Below are 26,438 nucleotides of genomic sequence, written 5' to 3' on the forward strand. Positions count from 1 at the left end.
TGTGTTATGCTTTGATTTTATTTGGAATCATAAGAAATATTTTTAATAAACTCTTAAATTCTTCTCCATCAATGTGATTTAAATAATGAATTTATAAAGATTGATTTGTTTACATACACTTAACTGTAGAAAAATTATATTCTTTTTGTTTGTTTGTTTACACCATCAAATGCAATCAAGCCAAACAAGACGGTTAAGTAAATGATTACGGAACGCAGCGTTAGCTGAGGGCTTTAAATTCAGAATGTGTTACTGATGTCAGCGCTGATTAGATTCGTTCTCTAGCTAAAACTGATGCTATTAAAAGCTTTGAGCAATTTAGATGTAGTCACTGAGTAAAATTCCAACAGGGTGAGAGAAATTCTATCAGAATTGATTCTGCAGTGGCGACTTCACATATGCAGAGATGTTGGGGGGGTCTTCAGTGATGGGGTAGAAAGAATAGGGTGCAGGAGGGGTGTTCGGTTGGCATTCATCCAAGAAAGGTAAAGAGCCTTGGAATAGAAAAAGTACTGATCTTCGCACAGGGAATCCCAAATGGCATAAGGATATGACTACTGATCGTTTCTGTTTCAGGACTTTCCAAGAAGCAGGCAAAACAAATGAAGGGGAAGCAAGAGGTTCATATGACATCATGCTTTAGTTACTCCTCCACAAATGAACCCCCAGGGAAATCACAGTAGCCAGTGGTGGCATCAACAGTTTTACTAATCAAAGGAACGTGTGGTAAAAGCAAGGGCGACCTGCACACTGTATGGAGTGATGATGTGTCACGAGCACCTCAGAAGCTAATAGCACACGGCAGGGATCAGATCCATCAAACTGCCAGGGAGAGTCTAATGGAAGAACGGTCCCTGTGCTCCAGGGAAAGAGTGAGTCCCACCCTGGGGACCCCGCAGCTGGACTTGGGGAGATGTTGCAGGTAGCAGTGACTTCAGAAAGCTGGGCCATGGGGACAGTTACCATTTCCATTGTCTGTGCCCTTAAAATATTTTATTACTGGTCCAAATGTCCTAAGACATTTTAAATGGGAAGGAAGAACATTATTTCCTAGACTGAAATTCTCTGGATATTTAGATTCTATTTCTGTCCTGGTGTGTGGGAGAGGATATCTGTCAGTAGGTCAGATCTAAGCTGGAAGGTTCCTGTCATTAGTAATGCAGCTTAGCCATCTCTAGGAAAAAGGCGGCAAATAATTTGGATCCCTCTATGTAGTTCCACCTAACAAAAGAAGAAATAAAGAGAAACACTGTTATTTCCCCTCAGATGATGGGGGAAAGTAGCCTACGATGTAAATAGGAAGATTTGGTGATGTGAGTTCAATCTAAAGTGGATAGCACATCAGAAGACTCCACAATGTAGAGACCCGGGGTTTGTGCAGTGAAGGACTGGCCCCCGCAGGAATCCACTCACCTGTTGATTTTCTCATTCTGGGAGTGCTCCCCGTCATCGACAGCCCCCAGCGGGAGCATCATCACACTCTTCTGGATGACGTCCTGGAATATTCTGGCAATTGGTATGGTTGATCCATCCCGGATCATGTCTGGCTCTGTTCCAAACACTGAAGCACAGGGAAAGAAGAAGACATTTGGATAAAATAATGACAAGACTACCCCTAGTCATCTTCTCAAATGTAGTGTTTGCTTTATCTTTCCCTTTTTCTTTGTCTTTTCTATTTAGCCATTAAATTTGGTGCCTAGGGTAATAAGTAAGCTTCTTGATACCATACAGTTTATATTCTAAAATAGTCCATGGAGTCAAGAAGAAAACCATGGTTGCATTCTTCACAATTACCTACTTCAAAAACAAAAAAAGAATTTTTTAAATAAAATTTTTATTTTGAATGGTAGATTTTATAGAAAAGTTGCAAAAATAGTACAGACAGGGTTCCCATTTGTTCTTTACTTTACTTTCTGTAATGTTAACATCTTATATAACTATTTTACAATTATAAAGATTAGGAAGTTAACATTGGAATAATATTATTAACTCGATTTAGACCTTATTTAATTTCACCAATCCTTCCCTTTTTCCATTTCGCGATCCAATCCAGAATCCCACACTGTGTTTGGTCACTGCTTCTTACTCTCCTCTGGTCTACGACTGTTTCTCAGTCTCTCCTTGTCTTTCACGACCTCGACCCTCTTGAAGAGTACTTATCAGTTGTTTTGTAAAGTGTCTCTTCACTTGGGTTTGTTTGATATTTTCGCATGATTGGAAGAGATCCTGCATTTCTGGCAAGAGTATTAGAAGACAATGTACCTACTTTAATGGCTGCTTCATGAATTAAATATTTGGAAAGTGGGACTTCTTTGGTTTTGTCACCAGCACACAGAAACAGCTGCATTCAACTATCACCTGAATGTTGTGGAGCTTGTGCCCCACAGTCACGGTATCCCACGAAACAGTTCTAATGGACATCCTGGGGCCTAAGGAGCGATGACTTCAAACCTTCCAGGCTAGAAAATGAGTTGTCAGTGATGGAGTGGAGGTGCAAAATAAAATGAAGACACAAACGGTAACAAGCCGTGTCTTCTTTATCCACAGAGGAGGGTATGAATGCGAGTAAAGATGATGTGCTTTGATGGAAGAACTGGTTTCACACACAGTAAACCAAAAGGTGCCTTATGCATTCCTGCAAGAGTATTTCAGGTCTTTACTGTTGACTTTGGCATTTCAATCACACATCACTCTTCAGCTGAGATTACATTTACCTTCCTAATAACTTTTCTTCCTCTTTTCTTGACTTCCAAATTTTACTAGTAAAATACTGCTACAGCTGGGAGCAGTAGGAATGATTATGTAGAGAAGTGGGGCTCTAAGTCTCAGACCTGTCCCACAATTTTTAATTGTCCTTTGTACAGATATCCCTGATAAAGCATTAGTGCTCTCAGGTGGTCTGGACCTCCAATCCCAGCTCTGCTCCGTTAGGGTTACAGCCTGAGGCCTCATCTGCAATAGAGTATCGTAAGTCCACATAAACTCGTGTCAAGGTTTCCCCACGTGGCTTTTGGGGACACCCTGAAAGTCCCCCTGACTTTCAGAGTCCGCTATGTTGCAGTTGTCGGCAGTGTCACCTTCCAGCTGCAGAAGCCAAAGACACCGGATATTCCTTCTCCCGGCCCAGGCAGCCAAGCCCAGGCATGTGTCCTGTGCTCACCAACCACATTACCCTGCCCAGGACTTGGAAGTATATGCAGTCAAAATAGGTGCCACCAAAGAAATTCCAAAGAAAGCTATGCTACTTCTGGGGAAGCAGAGTGGCTCTGAAAAGACCACTGGCTGTAGAGTCAGCTAGGCTCGAACTGTTTCTGTGTTCGGTAATTTTATAAAATGAGCACCCCCAGGAGGCCTCTCTGTGGAAATCCCAGGAGGCCTGCTGTTTGCATCAGAACTGGACCCCATGGAGAGCAGACATTAAAGACCCAAACCCTATGAGGCTGGGTCCATGGTTAGCCCCCTCCAGGGGGAGCGGGCTCTTGGGGAATGTCCTGCCTTTATGTAATTGTCTCACTTCCTGTTCCCTACCTCCTGCTGGCCTATGGCCATGAAAACCCAAACCTCCCTGTGACCAAAAAGAACAAATCCCCACAGGGCAGCCCAAAGTCAGCTTTCTCACTCCATTAAAATTGAGCTCCTTTTTTTTTTAAATAAGATTCTTTTTTTTTTTTTTTTTTTTTAGTGAGAGCAAGCGAGCCCATGCACACATGCCCAAGTGCAGGAGAGGTAGGGCAGAGGGAGAAGGAGAGGGAGAGAATCTTGGGCAGACTCTGCACTGAGCCCAGAGCCAGGAGCCCGTCATAGGGCTCGATCCCATAAACCTTGAGATCATGACCTGAGCTGAAACCAAGAGTCAGATGCTCAACTGACCGAGCCATCCAGGCACCCCTCACTCCTTCATTTTTCACCCCAGATTTCCTATATTTTCACGCAAATTCAGCTATGCCTTTCGAAGGACATTTTTATATGTCGGTCATCATTTCCTTAGGTATCAGAGGCTCACACGTCCATCATTTTGCCCCAGATTCAGGCTTCCAGACATGATCCCAGCTTTGGCACTTCCAGCTGGGTGCCCTTCATTCAGCAAATTCCTAAATCTCTTCCAGACTTACTTTGTAAACTGGGGGAGGCTGTCAGGAGGGGTGAGGAGACAGTGTGTATGAAGAACCCTGGGCAGAGCTGTCGACGCAGTGAGGCAGCCTGTCTGAAAAGGAGACTGAACTGAAATTCTGAATGTGCCTGCTTTGTCCACTGCCCCACCAGGCACCAAGTCCTGGTCCTGTTGAAAGCTGGCAACTCGAGGCGCCTTGGTGGCTCAGTCAGTTATGTCGCTGGCTGCCTTCGGCTCGGGTCATGATCCCAGGGTCCTGGGATCAAGTCCCTCAACGGGCTCCTTGCTCAGCCGGGAGCCTGTTTCTCCCTCTGCCTCTGTCTACTGCTTCCCCCTCTTATGCTCTGTCAAATAAATAAATAAAATCTAAAAAAAAAGAAGAAGAAGAAAGAAGAAAACTGGCAACTCCGGGTCTCGCACGTCTATTGTGCGTAGGTATCGCACCTGTTGTGATGGCTCTTTTTGCCGCAAGATACTGATTATCTTTAATATTTGCGATCCACGGCTGTAGTCCTAGCGTCATAGAAACAGCCATCTGGTTGGAACTATTTCTTTTGGAGAATATATATTCAAGATGCTGCTTCACCTGAAAAGGAACATTTTCAGTTGTAAGAGAAAATTTCAAGCTATTCTCCTGTGCAGTGAATATACAGCAGTCTTTGATCAAGAAACTGAAATCCCAGCCCAACAAATTCAAGTGTCGTGATTTTACCTCATTCTCGCAGAGGGCTGACAGTGAGCAGGGCCTCTGGGACTGAGAGCTTCGAACGAGGGTCTCACGCCCCTTCTATCTGTGGACCCTCCAATCCTCAGCCCTGCGCCCACCCCATCCTCACCACAGTGTGGGACTGCTAATGTTTGGTAATTATGAAACACAGTACAACTTCTCAATTCGAATATCCCTCATTTCAGACTTGTCAGTACCTTAATGACTACTTTGGGAATATTAGGCATTTGGGAATCTCTGAAAAGGGGAGGGGGCAATACCAAGCGAAGCTATAAAGGAGCCTTTCGTCAGCATCCTTCTCTGTCCCCTGGGCTCCATTCCAGTGGCCACCATGGAAATGCTCCCAAGAAAAACTCCACACTCTGAAATATTCCTCCCATTCATTCCTTCAACAAACATTTGTTGAATGCCTGTCATGTTGACAGGAACAGTTCTAGGTGCTGGGAATACAGCTGTGAGCAAAACCAGGGGCGGGGGGGGGGCTCCCCTGGTGGAATCCATATGTTATAAGTAAGAGAAACAATACATCCAAAACAGGAGGGAGCGTGGGGAGAAAACAGGGACAGAGACAGGGAAGGCGAGCATTTTAGGATGTAATTAGCGCTAAGAAGACAATAAAAGAGGTCAATGGGATATAGAGATTTGGGATGAGGTATTCTTGCAGCTCATTTATTCAGAGCCTCTTTTCTGTTGAACTTGCGGTAAACTGATGATAGGTTGATAATTTAGACATAAAACTCCTTCCAGATAACATTTTCATTAAAACGGCTGTTTCCAGAGTGTTGATTTCAGACACCAAGGGCAAACTAACTACGGGTTTGAGCTTTCCAGCTCCATCCGGCCGTAGGCAGTCAGCTTCTCCATCTGTGTGTAAACCAATCTTGTCTTTATGTCAACTGTTTAATGTAAAAATACTTCCCATCACTTCAATCCAAACAGTTATTTATCTGACTACTGTAATTGCATATAATTATGGAAAGAGATTTTTACCGAACAAAAATTATATTGGTTTCTTGACATTTGTTCCAGTCCCTTTTATATATATTTTTTTTGGGGGGGGGATGGCACTTCAGTGCTACCAACTGAATAGCTCACTACCCCGGAATGCGACACTCAGAAATGGTGCTGCAGGAAGAACAGTGCACATCTGTTACCTGTTTTTCCACCACAGACGTATTCATGTGAGGGACCAGACGGATTGAAAATTTTCCTATAACTTGGCCAGGGATGACTGTTTTGGCTCCAGGCTCATCAAACGCGCCCTCGATCCCGTGGATTGAGAGAGATGGGTACCTCCATAGGTGCATCAGAATTTCCTCCTGAATTAAAATTATTTTACTACATGAAAGAATATTCCATTAAAACTCTGTTGAATTGTATTGCCTGTATTGCCCATGTCTGTACATATCTGACACCATTCATGACAAGTTAATTATCACCTTCCTCAGACGTGCCTGGACCCCAACACAAGTCTTTCCCCTCCGGCCCCGAGACCCTCTGCTGCCCCCGCAGGACCGAGCTGCTCCACGGACGCGGGCCCCTCGTCGCTTCAGCTCTGAAGTTAATAGATGGCAAAGGGGCTTTCAGAATTTGGAGCTTGATTAGAAATTTCTATCCCCAATCACCATGATGATCAGTTGCACAGGAAACGCATTTTCTTTCTCAGAAGGCTTCAGAGAACTCAGCGTATGTTTGAGCCACTTTTCTTTCCTGCTGCAGCCAAGACAGAGCTGGTCGGAGGGGAGAGACCTACTCCGCAACAGTCACCTCCAGCACCTCCGTTCGGCAGCCCCCCAGAACCAGCCGTAGCCACCACACACCGTAGCAGGCAAAGGTTTTAAAAAGAAGAAGGGGAAAGAAAACATCCACATTTGACAGAAATGAAAGCTTTGGGCTCTGGTTTCTTTACTACACTGAGGCAGCGATGTAGCAACGTACAGATCAGCCCCTAAGGCTCTTAATTCTGTCTGTTGAAATGAAGTCTTAGGGGTCTTGGAGCTGGAATAATGTCAGACTGCTCTCAATCTTAAGCAGGTAGGAAGCACAGGTAGCTGGAGGCCGGCGTGGGATCGAGTCCAAGAAGCCGACGTGGAAAAGCATGTCTGTGAACCGAGTGATGGCCCCAAGCTTACGTGCCTGACACCAGTGCCACCAGGCGGACCCCAGATAAAGTTCTGGTTGCTCTAGACCTGAGGAAGTTAAGTGGCCGTGAAAGTGGAAATCTGCCTCAGAGTTAACGTCGGGTTTCAGTTCTGAGGTGTGCAGATTCGAGGCCACGGTAAATGAGGAACGGGAAAAATAGGATTTATTACTGTCACTCCTCTTTCAGATTAGCCACCAACTTGTGACCATACCTTGGTGTCAAACAGAAATCTCTTAACCTGGCTGCTATTCCGGTATTCTTCTAGGTCCAGATCGATGGCTTTGTACATGTTTCTCTCCTCTTCAGTAACAGGGGCCACTTGGGCATAGATTCCAGGGATCAGAATATGACCAGATGAGTCTACAAGGCTGCCTGCAAGGTGAGCACAGGAAACAAAGCCAGTAGAAGCTACCAGCATGCCGATGTTCTGGGCCCGGAGCAGGACCATGGCTGAGTCTCCTGAGGCTGCCGCGGGCCTCGTGACAGGCCCTGGTCCCCCCGGCAGAGCCACCGGCACCACTCCCATCTCCGAGGGGATGGCTGGAGGAAGGAGCTGGTCTCCAGCAGACTCAGGTTGACCCACACCCATTCTAATGTCCACCTTGTTGATGGAGAGATGGAAACACATGACAGTTGGCTGTGACTTACCTGCATTATATAAGTTCTCAATTATACCTTCTGTGTCATAGATAAGGGTCCTTTTAAATTTTTAATTTATCCTGAGTTAAAAAGTACTATAGGTCAATTATAAAAAATCTTCAATATGTATGTATGTTATACAAACATTCCTAAGGAACTGAAAATTGTCTTTCTTTCTCAGCTTCTCTCCCCATATACACACCATCATATAATAAACATTCGTCTTTAATCAAAAGCATAATACCCTTGAGGTCTAGCCTATGAGGCATATGTCATGACCACAAATGCCTTCAGAGTGAATAAGCAGATATACTAGTCTGTTATTCATGAACAAGTTTGGGGATTAATAGGAATGGGGGGAATCATCACTGAATGTCTACAGAGGACGTAGAAGTGGAGATTTAGTAAACATTGCTCACTGCCTTGAGAACGCACTGACCAAAGTAGCAAGCAGACTAACAGAAATGGCGAAAACTGTGTCCAGGGCATCTAAATTCATCTTCAGGCCCCCTGAGGCCTTTCATTCAAGTAAAGGCACTTCATAAAAAAATAAGCTCCACATTCTTAATGTGACTATAACTTGACAATGTCAAAAAACTGCTGTGAAGCACTGTATTTCCAAATCTTCCAGCCAACAATTACAAGCAGAGGGTGGAAGGCTCCCCCTCGTTACTGGACACCTGCTATGTTCAAGGCGTGGGATGAACCCTGGGGACAAGAGGACATGTTAAGACTCCGCTTTCATCAGCAACAGCACCACCACTCACCACACAGGCTAAATGACAATTGTGACCCTCCCTAAGCCCAACGGCAGGTGGTTTGGCTCTCTGTGCAGACACAACGGAATCCAAGGTAAACACCCTACCAGAACCCGCAGGGATGGCACTGGTGTGATCCTTACTGGGTGTCCCAGGACTTTCAGATGATCCTAGAAGGCAAAACCCTACGCTCTGAGGTGTCAAGGCAGCAAAATGAGAAGGGAAGGCTTCGGTGTTCTGGCTTTCAACCATGTGCTCCTTAGCGCCCGTTCCTGGTGCCCCCATACTTCACCCAAAGTTCCACAGCTGCACTTTGGGTACAGTCTGCAGCCCGCTGTGCACGAACCAGCCTCCCTGAGACACTGTGTTATGGAATTCTCTGCATTTAGCCCAACAAAGTATGTAATATGGTAAATAATTGGTATAAACCCGTTAGTAAAATTTAAGTCAAACAATACACTGGGCGCCAATGATTGGGACTGGCTGGCATTGACTTGCGGGCCACCCTCTGTACCCTCACCAGAATCAAAATCAAACGTAAAAGCGCCATCAAAAATATGATCACTAAGTCTCCCCTTCAGTGCCCATCCCTAAACTTCTGCTGACATTCTCATAGGCAAGGACAGAGCTGCAAAAGTGAGGAAGAGACAGACCCTGCTCATAATTTGGCTGGAAAGACACAGGGCGAAGAAACACCTGTGGGTCCACAAACAAACAGTTGTAGAGGGGAGCAAACTGCAGGGGCACAGAAGCAGCCGGGGCCCCGCAGGGGGTCGCACGGGGAAAGCCAAGGCAGCATCACGGTTGGGCCCCAAGATCATGGGGGACGCGCCCGGCACGGCCTCGGTGGTAAGAAGAGAGGAGTGTTTGAAATGTCAAGGTTAACAACAATTAAGACCTGAAATACTCCAGCGGCCAGGATGCTCAGTGTCCACATTCTGACAAGAACTGTGACACCTTTCCTATTATTCCAGCTGACCTTACCAGATATTACCCCGGGGTGGAGGTCAGAGGTCGTTAGCAAACTAGGCTGGGCTTCGAGCAGCGTGGCCTTTCCCTGAGCTCCTGCACTTCTCCAGGGTATGGTTTTGAATCACGGACCCTGTCTTCTCAGGATGCAGGGCAGCCTTCCCAGCTGCAGGCTGGAAAGACAGTCAGCAGACACATAGCCAGAGAGCAGAGAAATAGCATGTCCCCCTCTCCCTGCCCCTTCAGTCCCCCAGCGGAGGTCTGATTAGGGAGGGCTGTGGGGCGCCGCTCGGCACATAGTGTCCTCCAGGCACGGCCAGGCACTGCCAGCACAGGGCCAGGCAGTGGGAAAACGCTACACGCGTGCTGTTCATGCTTCTGCCTTCCACGCCTGGCCCCAGTTCTTCAACATTGAATGTGTTCCCATGAAAACAGGATGTTGCTCCCCACCCCTTCTCCATTCCCCCTTGAAATCATGATCCTCTGAACTTGATGAAATTTCTGCAGCCACTACGGCCTCCTCGGCCAGGAGCCCAGCCGGGAAATGCACGGGAGGCAGAGAGAGTGGTGCCTTTGAAAACTGCTAGCAGGAAGCAAATGTAATCCTTGATCCCCAGGAGCCCTCTTGGAATTTAACATTTTAACACTACAGGGCAGTTGATGCATATTAGAGGGCCCTGGGCCCAGGATCTTCCCTGCTTCGTGGCTTTTAGGAAGGCGCAGGGAACGGGAATGTCCACCAAGAGGAAAGCCCGGGAGCTGAGGGCTCTGGGCAAACTGAGTAACTCCACCCCCACCACCACCCCACTTCCCAAACACGCCCCAGTCTAAGCCTCTTTGAAGATGGGGACGGACTGGTGTCACTGTGTCCCCCAGTGGAGACTCCCATGCCTTTCGCAGAGTTGGCACTCCATAAATGTTTATAATCTATTAGCAATCACGGTTATGAGGAACATACAGCTGAGGAAGGCGGAGGACAGAGAGATTAGGGACTTGCACAAGGTCACACAGCAGCGGGGGGAGGACCCGAAGGAACCAGCTCTCCCAGGACATCCTAACCTGTGGTGGCCCCGAGGAAGGGCATGGGAGCCAAGACACTATCGGGGTCAGCAAGCAAAGCTGCTTGTCATCGGCGCCGAAGCTCGACCCTATGTCCTTAGGCCTTTGTACAACGCATATGAAAGCCATATAGATGACCCAACCAGAATCATTTTGTTATGAACTGATTATTTGATTTGTCTCAAAAAACTTAAAGAAAGTGAAACCATATGCTTTTCATTCTGTTCATGATCCTGATCTGATTTTTCTTAGCAGAGCCATATGCATTTGCAGGACTACAGGAGTTCTACAACTGGGTGAAACCGTACATTCTAAGAGAATATCATGCAAAAATCATGATTGGGGGAGACTGAAATGCACCGTAAAGATCTGATGATGTTGTTTCTAGGGAAAAGAAAATTAGTTCTGTAAAACAGAAAATGAACTCTCTTCCCTCTCCCCAAATATTGAGTTGCATGCTATCTGAATTCTTCTGGAAAAATTTTAAACACTTGAAAGGAAAATGGATTGTTGTATTCTGTCTGAAATGATCCAGCATGGGAAATATTGTCCAAGAATTATATTTTAGGAGAACTGGAAGGCCATAAAGAAATAGATAGATGGTAGATAAATAGAAAGAACAGGTGGTTGGTAGATAAAAGATAGATAGCAGAGCTAGATAACACGTGATTGGTAGAGCTAGAGATTTCAATGTTTGCTCTGCGGAATGAAAGCCCGAGAAGCTGCCCAAGTAAAGATGGCCCTGAAGACCCTAAGGGCACCTCCCTGCAGGGGTCCAGGAGCTGACGGTGCCCAGTCTGAAACGGCCAAGGCCAAGGGGGTGCAAGCGAGTGGGGCAGAGGTAAAGCTGTGTCAGTACAGAAAGAAAAGAGACTTTTGTTAATCGATCCCCATGGAGGACATGCTTTTTGGGTGTTTGTCTGCCCAAAAGGGGCATGTTGTAACATTTGCATAAAGGTACCCTTTGTGCCAAGGAGACAGATCCAAGTATGGTGGGGTCTGAAGCTTCCCTGAGAACCTCCTTTTTTTTTTTAAGAACACCAAATTATGAACATAAAAGAGCCGTGTCCTTGCCAAGACTGTAAGAGGGGCCCCTCCAAGTGAGGCTCCTGAGGATGAAGCTTCCTTCACTGCCGGGATCCAGCCCGGATGCAGGCAAGAGCTACAGGACGAATCCGGGGGGGCGGGGGGGCACGCTGGCTATCTGGAAACGCACACACGTACACACCACTTCTGCCTGGGAACTCCAGGTGCGCTACGGGAGGTCAGGAGCAGGCAGCGACGCGCAAAGCGATGGCAGTGTCCACGCCACTGGAGGCCACAGAACTGGACACAGGATGCCAGGTGGTGCGGTGCCTTTGGCATCATGTCTGGATGCTTCTCCAGAGGGGTCTCTCTGCCACTGTCCTGAGCATGGCCTGATGTGTCACAATACCCAGTAAAAGAAAGGGGGTGAGCTGAGGAAGCACTTCATGAACAAAACTAATGCGGACTTAATAAGCCTAAGGAACACTCAGCCAAAGGGGGGGGAGCTAGGAATATGGTTTTTCTCCTGCTGCACCGCTACTCGGAACTGGCTGGGAGGCCAAGGGAGGCGAGAGGCACTGAGTCAAACAGAATTGTATTCTAGTGGATTCCATGATGCTTAAAAAGTGAAATGAAGGGGCTCCTGGGTGGCTGAGTCAGCTGAGTGTCCGACTCTTGGTTTCAGCTCAGGTCATCACCTCAGGGTCATGAGATCGAGTCCTGCCTTGGGCTCCAGGCTCAGTGGGGAGTCTGCTTGAGATTCTCTCTCCCCCTCCCTCTGCCTCCTCCGCCTCCTCAAATAAAGAAATAAATCTTTTTTTTTTTTTTAAGTGAAATGAAAAAGACATTACCAAGAAGAGCAACCAAATCAGCCATTGGTTCATTGAGGATACCACCAAAGGTTCCTGAATGAAAATCTTGGTCTCTGCACTTCACCTGTAAGACAGATCAGACGGAAGACAGGCGCCCACCTCTGTGGTTGCTCTGGAGAGGGCTTCCACGTGGCGGAGAATGCCCCCATGCACCGTCCCTCAGGGCCCTCCTGTGTCTTCATTTCTCATTCTTTCCCGAATCCCCGAAACTGAATTCAGTCCCCAGTTGTTCCTCTAGCACAGCTGTGTGTGGGGCCAGCAGCCCTTCTCCGAGTGGCTGGAGCCTATGCAGCCGCCCGTCTACCGCTCACCCTCCTTCCAGACACCATCTTCTCTTGATTCTTGTCTTGCAGTTTCATTGGTGTCTCCACTAGTAACTTCCTCCCTGCCCCCACTCTGGAGCTCAGTCCGTGGCTCATAAAAAAAAAATGATTTATCACGGAGGGACTTTCTGGTTCTAAATTCTGTCAGTATGAACAGAAAAGTTAAAGTAAGCTGAACTGGACATCGTGCTTAGGGATCACAACCACCCTGGGCCCACTTTGCAGGTAAAAAAACTGAGGCTGTGAGGTTAAGATGTGTGCACAAGGCTTTGCACTGTGGGAGCCAGATTGCCACGCAGCCTGGCCATGCCGGCGCCCCCCCCTCCCGCCCCTGACCACACACGCCTGTGGGACGCCAGGCACCGTCCCGCTGCTGGCAGCCAAGCCCAGCCCCTGATCAGGCAGGCTCCTCGCCCCTGTGGACTGTTGTTCTCACCCCCAAACTCCGCGGCCATGGTCCCGAAACCTTTCTGTTTTGCAAGTCACAAACCCCTGAATCCTCTCTCTCCGGAAAAATGCACGCAGCACAACCACTCCTGTTGGGAGGCTTCCTGAATCCCCCAGTTCCGAGATCTCTGGGACCCCGGGCCATGCCTCCAGGTCAGAACTCCGCTCTCCCAAGAGCTTTCTCTCTTCCCACCAAGATCCCAGGACAGACTCCCCCCTGCACAGCACTGGGCTTGCAAATACCTCCACCGTGAAATAGCTGTTTCCGCGCGTGCCGTAAGTGAGGGCCGGCTTCCTCTGGCTAAGCCACAGGTTATCGGAAATGACGATGTAGTCTACACTGGAAAAGAACCGGTCCTTCTCTTTCCTGACCAGTTCCTCCAGGCCAACAGAACCGGCTTCTTCCATCCCTTCAATGACGAATTTGATATTCACGGGGAGATCCTGAATCAAATTAACAACAGAACAAATCACCCCGTCAAAAAATTGCACGACTTGCCCGTTCATCTTTTCAGATCCAGAATTAGTTTGCATGTGACATAAATACGTGAACTATTACGGGTTGTCCACATTCCCAACAGCTCTGTTCACAACAAAGGAGTTGTGAGCAAAACAGTGAAGGGGAATACAAGGGAAGACCCAGTGTATGGCCTCCAGCTTGACCCCGATGGATTCACTGTGGACCCTAAAGGATGATTCGGGGAAGGAATTCCTGCAAGAGAAGCAACACCACACTGTGGAGCTCTGCTGGGCCGCCAGAGACAGACGCTTTCCTCCTCCCAAAAAGGAAACTTTCAAGAAAGTTTACTCGATTACAAATCTCTTTTCTGTCCTCATAATTCTGAGCATGATAAATGAGAACTCTTTCCTTTGAAAGACTGTCTAATGTTTAAGCCTCAGGATAATTTTTATTCCAAGTATCTGTTATTTTTCAGCTTTGAGTTCAATCTGCCTTTTAACTTATTCAAAGGCTTTGATCTGGCAGCAAAATGGAACTTGAGTTTTACTCTAGTTAATATTAGGGCACAGAAGAGCTCCTTTAAAATTTTTACAATGTGCCTTTCCCCCATTTGGTTTTGATCTTTTTGTATCTTTATAATTTATAACTTCATATCTTTGAGAGCCACATGAAGAAGAGAGGTCAAAGTCTTTTCCTGGAGCATAAAACACACACAGGAGAACTCTAGAAGTAATTCTATGCAGATAAACGATGGCACAAACACACTAATTAGTTTTAAAGAGTGGGGATTGACTCACCAAAGATCAACAAAGGCAGGATGACTGGAGGATTATGTATTAGAAAGTAAGTGACCTTCTATCATTCAGTTGGTTAAGGGCATTTTGGGATAATGATTTGTTCAAATGTATCCCTTGCATAGATTTATTTCTATGTGTCTTAAGAAATTAAGCTAAAGTTCTGAAATATTAGTATTTGAAAGCTCTTTATTAACATTTAACTAGAAAACAATTGCTGAGAAGTAGTTGGATAGCTTAAGAATTTTCTGGTAAAACGTGATTAATAAAATACAAGCCAATAGCAACTACGTGTTGGGGGAGGAGGACAGACTAGCTGCCAGGCCTGGGTTTTGGTATCTTCTCTGTCACTGACATCCAAGGGGCCTGGGACAAGCCATTTCACCTCTCGGCCACTCACCTTCCAACCTATGCGATATGGCTATTAATAGTTGTCTGACTCTTAGTAAAATAATCTGGTGATATGAGGTGCATTCAAGTGTTCAGTAAGCAACATGGAAAGAGAGGATGGGAAGGCAGAAGAACAAGGGGGGCACCAGAAAAGAAGGAACCCACCCTCATAAAGGGCCTCACACTCACAGGCACTGGGGTTCCTCTGTGTTACCTCATTACTCCACTCCAGATTCCTAAGGCAGAATAACTATTCCTAGTTCACAGATTAGGTCAATGAGGCTCAGAGAGATCAACTGATTTGTCCAAGGGCAAATGTCTTATGTTTTGTCTCTGATTATGTATGTTTCAGAGTTGAAAGCTAAAAAGCAAAGTGGATTTTGGCCTTTATACAGGAACTTCCTCATAAATATTGCTTTCTCCCTTGGGAGGAAGGGAGGGAGGGAGGGAGGAGGGAAGAGAAGGAGGGAGGGAAGGAGGGAGGAACAATGGGAGGGAGGGAGGAAGGAAGGAAGGGAAGAGGACAGAAAGTTGTCATCAACGTCACGGTTGTCATCATTGTCATCGCCAACACCTTCATTGTCATTATCATCATCATCATCGTCATCATCATTGTCATTGTTATTCTCATCATCCTAGTCATCATCGTCATTATTGTCATTGTCCTCGTCATCCCTGTCATTATAATCATCGTCATCATCATTGTTGTCATGATCACCATTGTCATCACCCTCACTGTCATCATCATTGATATCATCGTCATTGTCATCGTTATTGTTCTAGTCATCATCGTCATCATTGTTGTCATCATCTTCATTGGGGTCATCTTCGTCATCACCTTCATTATCATTGTCATCTTCATCATTGTCATTGCTGTCATTCTCATCCTCCCAGTCATCATCATCATCATGATGGTCATTGTCCTCATCGTCACCGTCATTATCATCATCATCATCATTCCTGTCATCATCGTCATCATCATTGTAGTCACCATTGTCCTCACCATCACTGTCAACATTATCATCATCATTATTGTCATTGTCCTCATCGTTGTCATCATTGTTATCATTGTCTTCATCACTGTCTTCCACATCGTCGTCATCGTCATCCTCACCTTCGTTGTCAATACAGTTATCATCATCCGTCACCTGTAGTGTCATCATCGTCATCATCGTCATCATCATTGTCCCCATCATCATCACCTTCCCTGTCAACATTGCCATCATCATCACCAACATCATTGTCCTCATAGTGACCATTGTCGACACCAACCCTTCCCAAACACAGCTGGTTACCTACTTCCTCCAGGGATCTGAAGGTGCTCACAGCATTAATCCATGCTAAAACAGGGCCTTTGTTGTCTGTTGCTCCTCGTCCGTAAAGTTTTCCTTTAAAAATGGGGGAAAAGTTTTTAGAAAAGCACAGACACCTCTGCCAAGTTGAGTGAGTTAAAAACAAAGGTAGTTCTATGGGTAATCATTTTTTTTCCTATTTCCTTTTTTTAATAATATTTTTTATTATGTTAGTCACCATACAGTACATCCCTAGTTTTTGATGTAAAGTTCCATGATTCATTACTTGTGTATAACACCCAGTGCACCATGCAATACGTGCCCTCCTTAATACCCATCACCAGCCTATCCCATGTCCCCACCCCCCTCCCCTCTGAAGTCTTCAGTTTGTTTCCCAGAGTCCACAGTCTCTCATGGTTCATTCCCCCTTCTGTTTACCTGCCCCCCTTCTTCCCTTTCTTCTCCTACCGATCTTCCTACTTCTTATGTTCCATAAATGAGTGATCATTTTAATAGTGCTTTCTATTTTTCCAGGCGCAAATCTTACTCTAAGGTCACAAAGTCTGATTTCTTATGTACAAACAGTATGGCCATTAGCTAATCAGATAATATAAACTAATTTGAAATATACAGGTCCCTCTGACTTTAATAGGAATTAGCTATTTTATCCACGTCCATTGAAAAGGACCTGAGGATTTGTTGCAGAATGTCATGTAACATAGCCTCTCTTTTCAAGATTTTATAATTAGTAGAAGAATGAAAAAAGGGTATGTGTGTATCTCCATTAACCTTTCTTCTTCTTTTCTTTAAAAACCATAATTACATTTAGTATTTAAAAAGGAAAATGTGTGACCTAGACAACTTCTTCCTCCCAAGAACTCCCATCTTGGGAGTCAATTTGCCCAGGGGCACACATCACTTATGCATAGCTTATAGTTTCTTTCACAAATGAGAAAAAAGCCAGCCTCATTGGACAGCTGGTAGACTATGAGACTGGTAGCATTTTGTCCATTCTTAACAAGAACACGGTAAGGCCTCAAGCTGGGGGCAAGAGTCACATCTTCGATTCCTAAACCTTGTAGGCAATCCCCTACCCACAAAGAACCCAGAACTGATGAGTCACTGACCATCCACTTCTGTCAGCGTGTAAGGGTCTGTGAGCCACCCGTCTTCCTGTCGTGCAGGCTGCACGTCCAAGTGGCCATAAAAGCACACGGTGGGTTTCTTTGGATCATTCCCCAGTTCGGCCAGGATGATGGGAGGTATCGGGAGACTCTGACCATTAGGTAGCTGAAAAACAAAACAAATCACATTAAAAAAAAAAAAGTTTAGTTCTCTCAGAAAATTCACACGTGACATTAGGAGTCCTGTTTCTACCCCTGGTTTTTTTGTAGAGCCCACATAATTTTTCTAATCCTCACTTTATCTACCTCTAAAATGGGTACCATGAAACACTTAATTAAAAGTAAAGTGCTTTCTTGGATGCATAGGGACAAACACTAAACTTAATCGAACACGCTCTTCAGTATGAACCCAGACTCGAATGGCTGAAATTAGGAGGATGTGGTTCTGGAAAACACACACCATTCGGAGACGCATCCAGGCCGAAGCAGGCAGCACCAGAGCTGAGGTTAAGGATTTGCCATCTGCTGCCGGGACACAGTAACAAGCAGTGATTCTGACGAAAGACTGTTCCTTTGAGAAAGGTACACTTGAACAGAAGGGAAAGGACAGTTTGGGAGAAATTTGAACCACATGTGAAGGATATGAATAGTACAGGGAGGGGGGCCTTTCCAAAATAAATTGGCCTTTGCTCACCCACTCCACTCGCTCTTCCCTGCCCCCCAGTCCTGACACAACAGGAAATCAGTAATACCGACTCGTCTGGGACAAGATGTAATTTTTTATCCTTATTGGGAATCGAGACCATGGGCGCATTTTTGAGGAGGATCGATGGGAGAAAGTCCCAGTCTTCCAATGCCCAAGGGAAGACATGGCTGATGCACACAGAAGTGGCAACTCGTGGTGGGGAGGGGGTCGTGCAACACCTGCTGAACACCCGAGTCCACGGAGTCCACGCTGGCTCCCAGGCACCGAAGCTTGTCTGCAGCCAGCGCCATCATTCTGAAGAGCTCTTGTCTGAGGCGGGGCAGGGGCTGAACCGAGTCGCTCTCCATGGCCACCCACTCCTTAAGCGTCTATAAGGAAAGGTGACAAGGTGATTTGTCTGAGGGGGGGGTCAACCACATCAACCATGTCCACTCTAGGTGATGTGACTCGAGGACTGGAGGCACCAAATCCCCAGTGCTCTCCATCTGTCCCTTAGACTGAGCTGGCAAATATTCGACTGCAGACGGGCTGGTGTCATCAAGAACCCAGTGGCAGAGACCAGAGACATCTGCTCCATGAAGAAGATTGGGGCAGGACAGGTTGGGTAGAAGGTTGCCTTCTGGACACCTGGGCCTGGGCCTCCTTGGACCCACCACTTCTCGCTTCTTCGGAACCGGGAGCAGCTGGCTGGAAGCCCCTCCTCCAGGACTCTGGGCCTCCCACAAATGCCCCGTGGAGGCCTCTGGAACTCGCAGCTCACTCTAAGTAATCACACAGTGGCCACGCTGGGCTGCAGGGCACCTCCTGACCATCCCCTGCATGTCGGTTTTGCGGTCGCCACCCCCCAGCCCTGCAGCTCCAGAACCCAGGAGGCAGTATACCCCAGGGCTACGCAGGCAGGCAGCCTTGGGTCCTGCCCCTAGTTCTGCCCAGTCAAGTTGTAGGATTTGCATGTTTCTCAAGCTCATAGCCTCGACTCCCTCCTCCACACGAGGACGGCAGTGCTCTCTACCTGCAGAGTACTGTGAGTGTGACGCTGTCACACAATAAGAAATGCATATTGTGGTCTTTGTGCTGGGCTCTTGGCCAGAGCCCCTACAACTTTTAAAATTTCCTATGCCACGAAGGTGCTAGGAGCATCTTTTGTTCAGATTCAGTCTCTGTCTTGGGTTCTTAACACAGAGCACCTAACTTCCTTGGAATTTCCTGGGAGACAGGAGCATATTTTGTTCTAATGAGGCAGTTCCAGTGGGCCCCTGGACGGGGGCTGGTCGCCAGAAAGACCAAGCTGTGATTAGGGGCTCCCCACCCCAGCTGCATCCTCTGGGGAGGGCAGAGGGGCTGGAGATGAGTTCATAATGACTCATGTCTACATGATGACGCCTCCATAAGCATCCCTGAAAGTATGGGGTTCAGAGATCTTCCAGATTGGTGACTGCAGCCTGGGAGGGTGGCACACCCCAACCCCAGCGGGACAGAAGGTGTTTCCAGACCGTACCCTATGTGCCTCTTCATCCGGCCGCTAGTATCTACCCTTTACCATGTCCTTTATTACATAACAAAGGGGAAACATAATTAAGTGTCTTCCTGAGTTCTAGACCTGTTCTAGCAAATGAGGGGACCAGAGCAGGGTTCATGGGAGCCCCAATTTGCAGCTGCTTGGAACATGTAAGTAACCAGGGGCTCACGACCCACATGCGACTGGCAACCACTCTTGGCGGTGGGGGTAGGAGGGTGACGCTTACATCAGGCAGGCGGTGTCAGAAGGGAGTCGGACTATGGGACGCCCCTTTGGTGTCCAGAGAACTAGACAGTTGCTTGATGTGTGGAAAACACACACATCTGGCCATAGAAGTGAGGGGAGCCGTCGAAGAAAACAAGCATTCCTTTCCCTGAGGATTAGAGAAGATGATGTGCATAAGACTTAGCTCAGTGCCTGGCTCTGAGGGGGCACTCAATAAACACCAACTAATATTGAATTATCAGTAATCAATCACATCCCTGTGCTGGGGCTTGAGCTGCTTACACTGGCATAGCCACCATTTTTATTAAAAACCACGCATACTTTGGGTGACTGATCTTGGATTCCCCAACTTATTTTAGTTTGATCTCTGTCCTGGTTGTAGCACTTTCATTCCTATTATGAAGAAATTAATTTAACCTAAGGAATATTGTGTTTTACACTCTTGAGCTGGAATTTATAGAGCAGATGCTGTCAAGTAATCCCTGAAGGTTATGGACTGGACACATGTGAGGAAGTTGCAGGAAAGAGAGTTTTGGCTCAAAGACCCAAAACAACCTACCTCCACTCCACGCTGTCCCTCTCCCCTGGCTAATTTCAACCTACAGCCGGAGTCCCCACTCAGGCTTCGAAAACCCAGTAGGCATTATATCAAGTCAATATGCCCACGGGCACGAGGAAGGATTCCATGAAGGTCAAGTCTAGGACCAGTGGCCTGGCCATTCAGTGTTGTGTTCTAGCAGGAGACACCAACTCTTGACCATTGTTAACATTGGCGGGATGCTCCACTCTACATATACTGAACACAAACTGTGGGCCACACATGGTGTGGGGCTTAGGAGACAAGGTCCCATGACATGTCACGGAGTTCCCGGGCTGCGGTGGACTCATCCATGTGCCAGCAGAGGAGAAGGGGACTTGGAAGGCTGCTGGTGGCTGCGGCCCTTCCCTGCCCCCACCCTTCTGCTCCCAGGCCTCCCTCTCCCCTCGCTCCTCACCCTCCGGCTCCAACTCTTCTCCCCCAGGATGTATGCCCACACCATAGCCAGTTTGCCATGTAGTGAGTTAGGAATGGAGCAGAGGATTATAAGGGAGGAGCTAAAGTGCATACTGCACGAGGACTACAAAACAGCTTTGACGTTGAACGTAGCAGAACTCTGGACCTAAAGCTTGCTGTAGCCAGGTGGTATTACTCTGGGATGGCCTCATGGGGGGTGGGAGTGGGGGATGAGTCTCAGACAGGCTTTGCAGGAGGAGGGAACCTCAACAAGGGCCCCTCGAAAGCAGGGATTCGGCACTCTAATGATGGTCCAGGGTCACCCTGAGCTCAGCGGGCATCATCGCTACACAGACAGCCCTGATCCACACACTAGGAATGCCCTAAGAGGAAAGGCTGCGGAAGGATCTCTTCCCTAAATGCAACAAATATTTATTAGTTTAACTCAGTGAGAAGCCACGGGCATTTTAAATGGAATCAAGTTTTCTAGGAATGCCCTAAGAGGAAAGGCTGCGGAAGGATCTCTTCCCTAAATGCAACAAATATTTATTAGTTTAACTCAGTGAGAAGCCACGGGCATTTTAAATGGAATCAAGTTTTCAGGGGAAAAAAAAAAATCCACACCTCCCAGAAAACAAGCATTCACCCAGATACCCAAAGGGTATGTCACACAAGAATTGTGTGTGTATAGTTTCTCCCACCTGTACAAACTCATTCTGATGGAGATCGATGTACTGGAAGACCTTCTCCAACAGCCCAGCAGGCGGTGAGGACGGAGAGAACATGTCTCCCTCGAGCAGCAGCAGGGAGGCAAGGAGAGAGGATGCCTGGAGTGGGCCATATGGAGGGACAGCAAAAATAAATACCAGATTTTGGACTTTCAACCTTTCAAATAATTCAAGAAAGCTTACGTTATCTGACACAGCTGCTTCCGGTCATTTGGACTGAAATAACAAAGGTAGCAGAACAGGAAATCGATTTTCTGCTTTATCCACCGAAACGCTTCATTTTCAATGCTTAAGAATTTCAAAAAGGCATGAAGCCAAGAAAACAAGCTTGTCTTTCAATGCCACACTTGGGTTGTTCCTGCCATGCAGTCTTTCCTATGCGCTCTCTTCCCAAGAAGGTAAGTCAGGGCTCTACACCCCAGGTGATAAGGACAACGTTTGTAAGAGAGATTAGTGGGAAGCACTTAAGAACAAAACAAAACAAAACATTTCTGTGTGATCAACCAGCTTATTAGAAAAAAATAAAATCCTGCTTATTAGAAAAAACTAAAATCCTGTGTGATCTTGTGGGTTTCTCCTATTCGCTCCTGAAGGTGACAGACCTTCCAAAGAAACTCACGGGCCATGCTGTCATACATAACACGGAAGGCCTGAGGGTCTCTTGGCCACACACCGGAAGCCACACTCTCCGATGGGAGGCCCAGCCCTATCCCTCATTCTTGCCTCTCTGCTTCCATCCCTGAGGGGGCCCTTCCTTCCCTCAGCTGTAAATGTGGGACCTGCTGGAGACCCTGACCTCCCCCTCCTCCCTCCCCTGCGGCCCCTCCCCAGCCATCCCTCCACCTCCCTGGTGCGCTCCAGGCTAGGCTCAGAGAAGAAAAACTGGGTCCAGGGGAGTGTAGGCTGACCAGGTTCAGAGTTAAACTAATGTTCTTCTTCCCACCCAGCTCTTCCTTCTGGATTTTTGTACATTTTTACAAGAGAACCATTTTAGATGTAGGCTGCTTCCTCCCTTGGCCTCCACTTTCAGGTGCCGGCACGGCTGAGCTGAAGATTTGTGTCTACGACACAAGAAACTGCAACTCAATAATAAAATACAAATTCACCCAGTTTCAAAGTGGGCAAAGGATTTGAAGAGAAATTTCCCAGAAGAAAATACACCAATGGCCAATAAGCACATGAGAAGATGCTCAACCTCATTAGCCATCAGGGAGACGGAATCACTTTGCACCCACGAGGATGGGTTAGAACCGAGCAGTCAGACGCCGGGCGCGGATGTGAGGAGACGGCCCCTTCCTGCACAGGCCCTGGAATGACTACACAGTCGCCACATTCCTAGTGGCAGCCGAGAGGCAGAGCTAATCCAATGACCATCCGTGGCCAAGTGGATACACAAGACGTGGTGGCCACACAAGGGGATGTGGCTCAGCCCGGAAAACAGACAAAGGGCTGGTCCCCGCCACGGCACCAATGAACCTTTAGCCCACGGTGCGAAGTGAAGGAGACCGGACACAAGATACTACAGACGGTGTCAGCCCGTGTATGTGAAATGTCCAGAACAGGCAGATCCTGAGACGGGGGGACTTTGCTGGCTGCCGAGAGCTGGGAGCATTGGGGGAAATGAGGAGCGAGTGCTGATGGGCAGGGGGTTCTTTCTGGGTGGCTGGGATGTTCTGAAATTGTGACGGCTGCACGTCTGGATGTACCAAAAGTGCACCTGATATACTTGGAGGGCACACTTGACATGGGTGAAGTGTAAGGCATGTGAATTATAGTCGGTTAAGCATCTGCCTTTGGCTCAGGTCATGATCCCAGAGCCCAGCCAGGAGTCTGCTTCTCCCTCTGCCTTTCCTGCTGCTCGTGTTTTTTTTTTTTCTCTCTCTCTCTCTCAAATAAAAGCTATGACACCATGACAGTATGGTACTGGCACAAAAACAGACACATAGATCAATGGAACAGAATAGAGAACCCAGATATGGACACTCAACTCTATGGTCAACTAATCTTCGACAAAGCAGGAAAAAACATCCAATGGAAAAAAGACAGTCTCTTCAATAAATGCTGCTGGGAAAATCAGACAGCTATATACAGTAAATGAAACTTGACCATTCTCTTACACCATACACTAAGATGAACTCTGAAAGACCTCGATATCAGGAATCCATCAAAATCATAGAGGAGAACATAGGCAGTAACCTCTTTGACATTGGCCACAGCAACTTCTTTCATGACATGTCCCCAAAGGCAAAAGAAACAAGCAAAAATGAACTTTTGGGACTTCATCAAGATAAAAAGCTTCTGTGCAGCAAAGGAAACAGTCAACACAACTAAGAGGCAACCCACAGAATGGGAGAAGATATTTGCAAATGACATTACAGATAAAGGGCTAGTATCCAAGATCTATGAGGAACTTCTCAACATCCAAAAAACAAATAATCAAAAAATGGGCAAAAGATATGAATAGACACTTTTCCAATGAAGACATACAAATGGCTAACAGATACATGAAAAAATGTTCAATATCACTAGCCATCAGGGAAATTCAAATCAAAACCACACTGAGATACCACCTAACACCGGTTAGAATGGCAAAAATTGACAAGGCAAGAAACAGCAAATGTTGGAAAGGACGTGGAGAAAGGGGATCCCTCTTACACTGTTGGTGGGAATGCAAGTTGGTACAGCCACTTTGGAAAACAGTGTGGAGGTTCCTCAAAAAGTTAAAAATAGAGCTACCCTATGATCCAGCAATTGCACTATTGGGTATTTACCCCAAAGATACAGATGTAGTGAAAAGAAGGGCCAAATGCACCCCAATGTTCATAGCAGCGATGTCCACAATAGCCAAACTGTGGAAGGAGCCGAGATGCCCTTCAACAGACAAATGGATAAAGATGTGGTCCATATATACGATGGAATATTACTCAGCCATCAGAAAGAACGATTATCCAACATTTGCAGCAACATGGACGGGACTGGAGGAGATCATGCTAAGTGAAAAAAGTCAAGCAGACAAAGACAATTATATGATTTCACTCATTTATGGAACATAAGAAATAGCAGGGAGATCGGTAGGAGAAGGAAGGGAAGAATGAAGGGGGATAAACAGAAGGGGGAATGAACCATGACAGACTATGGACTCTGGGAAACAAACTTAGGGCTTCAGAGGGGAGGGGGGTCGGGAGGATTGGGATAGGCCGGAGATGGGTATTAAGGAGGGCACATATTGCATGGAGCACTGGGTGTTATACGCAAATGATGAATCATGAAACACTACATCAAAAACTAAGGATGTACTGTATGGTGACTAACATAACAATTTTTTAAAAAGGACAACAAAATTTACCCCCCTCCCAAAATAAATAAATAAATAAAATCTTAAAACTAAAAGGGAGCAGTGCTCCTTCAGGAACAGATTAAGAACCTGGTCCAGTAGATGGCGCCAGTGGGCCGTCGACCAGCTGCCTTTGCCTTCCAGTATTCGAGGAAGGAGGCTGGATTCAGCTGAGCTCAGCAGCAGTGGAGCCAAAAGCCAAAAGTTACAAATAAATCCTGAGGAAGTAAGTCCTCAGGCCCACACTGGCAGGAAGATGGAGCTCTAGGCACCCAGGAAAAGCCCTTTGAAATGGAGTAGGCTAATTTTTTGCAGCTGATACACCTAAATCAATATTTGACCTTTTATTATTCATCTGTTCAATTTCCATTAAAAATTATTTGATGCTCCTCTCTGATGAAAAATAAAAAGGGGAATTGGAAGAAGAAAAGGGAGCCATGGGCAAAGAAGGAAAACGGTGACCACAAGGACCGAGAGTATTCCTGGTTTCAGTGGGAACCGCCTCCCTTCCCAGTGGGAGCTGAAGGCTGAGGACTGATCTTCCAGAAAGACTGGTCCTGAGCACTTCACTCTTCTCTCCCTCCCTCCCTGCAGAGCAGATAGAGCTCTGCTGTCCTTTGCCCTCAGGCCCACACGGATTCACCATGGGCACCAGGCCTGCCTTTCAGATCCCAGATGGGACCCTGGGCTGCAGATCTGCCCCCCCCTCTGGAGTCTCTCATGTTCCTTTACCTTTCTGTCTCCTTGTGTTAGTCATCCTTGACCTTGAACTAATCACCCAGCAAAATTCTGGAGATGCAGAAAGTTGCCAGAGAATGGGAAGGTGAAGCATGGGGTCATGGGGACAGAGCCGGGAAGGCCCAGGGCTTCCTTTTTTCTTGGGGGGGGGGGGGAGCGGGGGGAGCAGGTAGCCTAGCCCTGGGCTGCGGGCCGGGCTGTCCCAGGGGAAACCTTGCTTGCTCCACAGGCTTCTGCTCATTCCAGCTGGCTGTTCCTTGATTCAGAACAAATTTCAAGTGCCCTGTGCCGAATCTTAGTTTTAAACACTTTACCTTTTAAGATTTCTTGAAGTCATACCCACGTCTGCGGGGTAACCACCCCTGGGTCCCAATCCAGCTGTACCTCCTAAGAGCCTCCCCCGCCCCCCCAGGCTGCTGCCCGGGCTTCCCATGGGATGCAGCAGGCCTGTTTTCACTGTCCTCTCTCTAGGCTCCAGACAACAACTGGACAAAGTTAGACGCTTCACGTGCTTAGCTGATGGCAGCCTTGAAATCACCATGGGCTGCCTTAACCAAGGGCACTTCCACCACCCACCTGGGAAACAGCAGGTGCCTAAAAGGGCGCTGGGAATGGGGTAAGCTGATGAAACCCACTCCCTCCCCATTTTCAATTGTTGTTGGATTTTCATGTTGACTAGAATAAACAATAGAAAATGAAAACACTGCTGCCTCCCACCCTAGACAGCCCCAGCCAAGCTTGCTTCTTCCCCCTGTGCACACAATGGCCAGAGGCCAAACCCTCTTCCGCCTGTAAGGAACTCGAGTGCCAGAGTCGACTTGCACACCGAGAATTCTACTTACGGAGTCTTCTGGAGCCCGGCGTGATTGTCTTACAGAGGCTGCTCTGCCCTGTGTCTGCTTTGATGAATTCGTTATAAGGTGGAGAAAAATGCTTTATTCACCTATTTTATCTTACCATGACGAGATTAAAAATAAAATCCCAAACCCAAAACCAGGCTTTCCCGGAGAGTGTTAATTCCCCGGCAGGCGGCAGGCGCTGAACTGAATGAACCCAGTGA

General features: G+C 47.1%; 1 protein-coding gene across 4 annotated transcripts; it reads right to left on the minus strand.

The window, feature by feature from the left end:
* CNDP1 (carnosine dipeptidase 1) lies at positions 1-26,438 on the minus strand. 4 transcript variants are annotated; one of them, XM_045790272.2, is made up of 12 exons: positions 26,221-26,438; positions 21,280-21,405; positions 18,059-18,208; positions 17,138-17,300; positions 16,018-16,106; positions 13,318-13,518; positions 12,284-12,368; positions 7,193-7,353; positions 5,993-6,157; positions 4,556-4,697; positions 1,414-1,561; positions 1-1,221 (listed from the first exon to the last, which is right to left on the minus strand). In XM_045790272.2, exons 2-12 carry the CDS (start codon positions 21,361-21,363, stop codon positions 1,152-1,154), a joined length of 1,458 nt encoding a protein of 485 aa, XP_045646228.2. In that variant the 5' UTR covers positions 21,364-21,405; positions 26,221-26,438; the 3' UTR covers positions 1-1,151. The 4 variants fall into 4 exon arrangements, with proteins under 4 accessions (XP_045646228.2, XP_045646229.2, XP_087725852.1 ...); XM_045790273.2 differs by lacking the exon at positions 26,221-26,438 and adding an exon at positions 19,586-19,732 and having other exon boundaries at positions 21,280-21,343; XM_087869726.1 differs by lacking the exons at positions 7,193-7,353; positions 12,284-12,368.

The sequence above is a fragment of the Ursus americanus genome, chromosome 19 (genome assembly GCF_024610735.1).
Source record: "Ursus americanus isolate L20-20 chromosome 19, mUrsAme1.1.p, whole genome shotgun sequence".
NCBI classification, from domain to species: domain Eukaryota; kingdom Metazoa; phylum Chordata; class Mammalia; order Carnivora; family Ursidae; genus Ursus; species Ursus americanus.